Source organism: Lynx rufus, unplaced genomic scaffold (assembly GCF_022079265.1).
Source record: "Lynx rufus isolate CCGP_SWC_20201006 ecotype Redwood Valley unplaced genomic scaffold, mLynRuf1.p SCAF_4, whole genome shotgun sequence".
NCBI classification, from domain to species: Eukaryota; Metazoa; Chordata; class Mammalia; order Carnivora; family Felidae; genus Lynx; species Lynx rufus.
The window spans coordinates 9,929,845-9,936,032 of record NW_025814856.1 but is presented as its reverse complement, the minus strand read 5'-3'; the positions used below and the strand labels follow the sequence as shown (position 1 = coordinate 9,936,032).

General features: G+C 42.1%; 1 protein-coding gene across 1 annotated transcript; it reads left to right on the top strand.

Annotated features, from left to right (window-relative positions):
* Nucleotides 1–3,841: 3,841 nt before the first annotated feature.
* Nucleotides 3,842–4,810, top strand: LOC124524838 (olfactory receptor-like protein OLF4). The gene has a single exon (XM_047097257.1). It carries the CDS (start codon nucleotides 3,842–3,844, stop codon nucleotides 4,808–4,810), a length of 969 nt encoding a protein of 322 aa, XP_046953213.1.
* The last annotated feature ends 1,378 nt before the right edge of the window (nucleotides 4,811–6,188 follow it).

Here is a 6,188-nt window from a genome sequence, read left to right as displayed (position 1 = left end):
TATTAGCACAATTAAAAAATCTTTAACTAAAAAAATATATATTTGGAACTCTTATGCACATTGCATTGATATTTATAACACCTTCTACCAGTTGACTTTAATTTTTTATACAAGTCCATTTGCCGAGGTCAATACTCTTATGAGTCTCATTCCACATTTGCAGAATGGGGCTCAGAATGGTTGAGTGGTCTGCCCAATGTTGTGAACTGAGTAAGGATGGGCTTTGATTGGAACTCCTTCAATGTGTTTACAGGCCTCTTGCTCTAACCTAATCATTTTCATCTAGAGAAGATTTTGCCTCTTGGGAACACTTGGAAGGATCTAGTGAAATGTTTGGTTGTCAGAACTGGGCAGCTGCAATTGCCCCCCCCCCCTAGACAGTTCAGGCCAGGAATGATGCACAGCATCTACTGTTCCCAGGATACATTGATCACAAAGAATTATCCACTACAAATGTCAACAGTGTGAAGGTTGAGCAACACTACACTAGACCAGCACTTCTCCAAATTCAGTATATATGAGAATTATTTGGTTATCTTACCCAAATGCAGATTCTGACTGGGCAGGGCTCACGTGGGCCCAGCAATTCTGTATTTGGATCTAGCTCCCAGTTGTTGATGCCACAGGTCCTGGTCCATGGCCACTCTTTAAGCATCAAGGCTGTGGTCCATACAACTCAGTAACAAAAAAAATCTGATTTAAAATTGCACAGAGGAACTGAATAAACAGTGCACACCTCCACATTCAAGAAGCATGATACAGGGCTCAATCCAGGACGATGAGAACATGACCTGAGCCAAAAATCAAGAGTCAGACACTTAATAAGACTGAGCCACTCAGGCACCCCTCAAGGAGAGCTTTTATATGCAGTTGTCTGAACTAAACCAAAATAAAACAGTTACCATGAATGTATTCTTCAAATAGAAGAATAAATGCCAAGAACAATCAGTAGCAGATTGTGATAATTGTCCTTGTTTCTGTTCACTTTGATGATTGAATCAGTTAGCTATTGCTGCATAACAAGCCATCCTAAAAGAAAACAGTTTAATCTAATGTCCTTGTTACCAAATGATATTGTATGTTGGGAGTTTGTTCTGAGCTGTGCTTGTCTTCTCGTGGGTCTGTAGTCAGCCGTGAGTCTCTACCTTGTGTTTCTAAGGCTCGTCCATGATGCCATGTGTGATTATGGTGCTCTTTTCTCTTGAACCAATATATGATCAGCTAACTATTTCTGTATGTATTATTATCTCCTACAGTGGAGTTTATGAGGAAGGAGTAATCAACACTGGATTCACGTGGTTATAATATGATCTATTGGGAACACAGAATCTCTAGGAAAACATTTCTTTGTGTCCAGACCAGTGTCCCCCAGGGAAATCATGTGCTCTGTGTTGGAGAAGCAGGAGGTAAATGTGCCTCAAGAACAGACAAAGGAAACTATAAATATCTCCTGTGTGCCGTCCCTCTGCCTGTGCCACCTTGGGCTGATGGGACCTGGCTGTTGCTTCCAGAGTCTGTAGCTTGGCTAGGAGACTCATGCTAGCCTCCTTCCTGCCACCCTGAGTGGGGACAGAGCTTAGTCACCATCAGTAACCATCCAGAAAGGAATTCAGACTTCCACACAGAGACCTCTCCCTCAGAGTTCCCAAACAGGTGAGTCCAGGAGCCTAGCAGGTCCGGCAGGAAAGGGTCAGAGAGACTCAAAGTCAGGTGCATTTACCTGAGGTCACCACATGGCCACCAGCCTAGCCCAGAACGCTGAGATCTCAATGGTCATTTGCTTGCCTGACCATGTCATTCTGAAAAACTACAGCGAACAAGGTCAGAGAGGGCCCTGTTCCTTTGGTACTTGCCTTATATGGTGGAATCACAGTAGAATGAAATAAGTGTGTGGTGTAAGAGCCTCAGGCAGAAATCCTATGAAGACAGTGATTTAGAGCCAGAATGGTTGTTGCAGTATGTGCAGAATTTTGTAGAGAAAGTTCTGAACAGATCTTACAGTGTTGTGCAAAGACCAGAAACAGGACCAGAGTGTGCCCACTGCTATTGTCAAAAAAGAGATCACAACGCAAAGCCCAGAAAAAACGAAGAAAAGATGCCACATCTGAAAAGTGGAAGGGACTTGTCCCACCTTCTCTAAGATCACAGGACATCCAATTGAAACAGGCACAGAAAAAAAAAAAAACAAAAAAAAAACAAGTCTTCTACTGATTCATTATAACCTGCCCAACTTTTGCTGTGCTTTGCATATTTCCTGTGCTGAAGTGTTGATTTATTCCTTGGCACAGGTTTCTCTTGAAACATTCACTCTGTAAGGTAGCAACGCCCTGAAGTTCCCACTAATTTTGTCTTCTGACTGAATTTAAGGTTCCTCCTTACTATTTTTGCTGGGCATCAGGGAGGTAACGAGACTTGGAATGTTGTCAGAACCAGGGATGCACTTTCTTCTTCATGGACACAGGTTTCAGCGACTACCTGAACCATTAGATCTTTTGTGCCACTTCTATTTCATTTCCCTCCCTTGCTCCTCTCTCTCTCTCTCTCTCTCTCTCTCTCTCTCTCTCTCTGTGTGTGTGTGTGTGTGTGTGTGTGATTTTTAGCAGATTGTTTGTGTTTCATTAAATACAGGACGGAATATGAGCATGCCAGTCTGACTTGTCAATTTTATTTGTCCATGGGAAACATGAGCATTGGAATTCAGGTACAATTCTACATTGTTTGGGGGAATTATAATGGATCTGGCCAGCTTGAGTTATAGCCACTCCGACTTTAATCATTGGGGCTGGGGGTCAGAAGTCAGGCTAAGAGCACAGCCCAGGGAGCAATGATTTGGTATGTGTGGGTGTCTGTGTGTGTGTGTGTGTGTGTGTGTGTGTGTGTGTGTGTGCGTGTGTGCGTGCATGCGCATGCGTGTGTGAGTGCCTTGTGGAGTGAGATCCATCCTCAGAGCGGGGGGTATATTAGACATGGTCTAATATATTCTAAGGTGATTCTTGTAATACAGAGGCCAGAACTAAACCAACACGTGGCATTCAGGAGGGCTCTATGTCAATTTACAGGACACTTTTGCAAGTAGATTCTAAAATACAAGCAGTGTATACCGTGGGCGAGTGACTCCTTTCTCTTGAAGGTTAACCAGCAGTGAGGACACCTATTTCCTTGAAATTGCCTGATACCACATCTGATCTCTCTCCTTTTCCTTCCCCTTCCCACACATGCTACCTGTTTTGGATTGAATAGCTCATCGTATCATCCTCAGAGTCTTTGCAGAGACCATTCCCTCAGCCAGCACACACTTCCCCAGACATGCTTGTGGCTCCTGCCTTCCTTTCCCTGAGGTCTCCTTTCAAATGTCACCTGTTTACTGGTCTTAACAGAACACAAATTACAAAATAACACTTGTATCCACGCTCTCCTTTACACCTACTCTTGTTCTCTTCACAGCACTTGACACCCTCTGATGTCCTATTAATATTTTATTTGTTTCTATTCAGTCTCCATCACTGCATCATAGTGGCTGTTGGTTTTCAGTTTCCTGTGCTCATTGTCTAGACAACACCCGGAACATGTTTGACACTCAGTACATATTCTTCAAATGCATGAAAGATATTCTTGGTAAAACAGTAAAATGCATGACATCTGTTGGGGAATGCAGAGAAAGGGACTGAAACGCCTAATCAAAGATGAAATGAGAAGGAATCCCTTCAAGGGAACAGTCAATACACAAGATACTGAATTTAAATTCTTGACTGCACAATATATATTGGACCCTTTCAACTATGTGAGTAATGCCTTCAGGTGAAAATTGATGATATCTTTTTCCGGGGGCCAGTTCAACCTCATGGAACCAGGAAACGATACACGACTATTAGAATTTCTGCTTCTGGGATTTTCAGATGGTCCAGAACTGCAGCCCCTCATATTTGGGCTTTTCCTCTCCATGTACCTGATCACTGTGTTTGGGAACCTGCTCATCATCCTGGTTGTCAGCTCTGACTCCCACCTCCACATGCCCATGTACTTCTTCCTGGCCAACCTGTCCTTTGTAGACATCTGCTTCACCTCCACCACCATCCCGAAGATGCTCTGGAACATCCAGACACAGAGCAAAGTCATAACCTATGAGGACTGCATCACCCAGATGAACTTTTTCTTAATCTTTTCAGTGTTGGACATCTATCTCCTGGCTGTGATGGCCTATGACAGGTTTGTGGCCATCTGTCACCCCCTGCAATACACGGTCATCATGAATCCCCGGCTCTGTGGGCTGCTGGTCCTGGTGTCCTGGATCACGAGTGTCCTGCATTCCTTGTTGCAAACTTCAATGGTGTTGCGGCTGTCCTTCTGTACAGAGGTAGAAATCCCCCACTTTTTATGTGAACTCAATCAGTTGATCCAACTTGCCTGTTCTGACACCTTTCTTAATAATGTGGTGATGTATCTTGCAGCTGTGCTGCTGGCTGGTGGTCCCCTCGTCGGGATCCTTTACTCTTACTCCAAGATAGTTTCCTCCATACGTGGGATCTCATCAGCTCAGGGCAAATATAAAGCATTTTCCACCTGTGCATCTCACCTTTTAGTTGTCTCCTTATTTTTTTGTACGAGCCTAGGAGTGTACCTCAGCTCTGCTGCTACCCAGAGCTCCCACTCAAGTGCCACAGCCTCGGTGATGTACACGGTGGTCACGCCCATGCTGAACCCCTTCATCTACAGCCTGAGGAACAAAGATATAAAGGGGGCTCTGAGGAGATTCTCTGCAATGGCAGTTAGAAAAGGTCCAATTGTCCTGCAGTTGAAGAAGTTCCCATGATTTCAGTCCTCAAAGACTTTGAGTCAGAAGGTGTGATCTTTTTAAAGCAAATTGTGGACATAGAATTTGCTTTCATTAACTCCCTGTAATTTTCATTTTTTCAATACAGTACAATGTAGTTACTCATTTTATTAATTTTTTTTTACCTCTCTCTGATATCCAACGATCTTCCCTTCATTTTCTTCTGTTATTTCTAAGTTGATTCCCAATCTGTTTTATGAAAAAATTAGCAATTCCTAGTTATCTATTGGAACTGCTTGGATTTCTTATGAATAATTTCTTCTCCAAGGACAAAAATCACCCCAGGTAATGTCTGTAGTTTTCCTAAAAAAGTAGTCATTTGTTACCGCTCTGATGGAAAAAAATTCAATCTGGCAATAGGTCATTTGTATTGTATTCTATTCTATTCTATTGTATTCTAAGATCACAGTTTTTCACTTTATGTCTGTCATTCCTTTGTAAATCACTAACTTCACTGCTCTTCCTGATTAACATATTAGCATATTTTATAACAGGCCATTGGTTTTATTCCCCTAATTAGGATTCTGTTCTCTTCTTAGGTTCTATGTCCCCAGTGCTTACATTAGGCACTGGCAAAACTGATTATCCAATACATGTCTATTAGTGGAGTCTATGGAAACAGGAATTCAAATGAATAGAATGACTTAATATAGTTTTGGAGTCAAAGATGACCTCGAATATGATAAAGCAAATTTTAAAGTGTCCTTTGTATTACTAGGCACTACATTTTCTTTTCAAGTGCATCTCTCAATCAAGTATGGTGCACCAGTGGCAGTGTTTAAGGGGATTTATGTGCTGGGGTGAAGGTGTTACAGTCAAAAGACTTATAAATAAAAACCATAAAATGTTGCTGAAAGAAATTAAAGAGGACATCAATAAATGGGATGGCATTCTGTGCTCATGCTTGGAAATTTTTAATTTAAAATTTAATTTTAGGATGGCTTTTAAAAAACTTTTCCCAAAAAAAACCCTTTTTGTTATTTTCATATTGTCATTGAATTTGTAGATATTTGGGGTAGTATTGCCATCTTAACAACTTTAAATTTAAATTTAAATTTTCTCCAACAAAGGACCATGGCTTTGCTCTCAGTCTGTGCTCCACATCCAGGACCCGCAGCATCAACACCACCAAGGAGCTTGTTAGAGAAGCAGAGTTGCTGGGGCCCCTGGAGACCTGAGGAATAAGAATTTGCATTTAAACTAAAGTCCCTGGTGAATTGCGTGCACACTGAGGTTGGAAAAGCCTCAGTGGGGAACAGGTTTTCTCACCTTCTCACGGTTGGCCTTTAGACATAGATAATTATTGTTGTTGGGTGCTGTCCTGTGAAGGAAGGTACTCAGCAGAATCCCTTCAGAC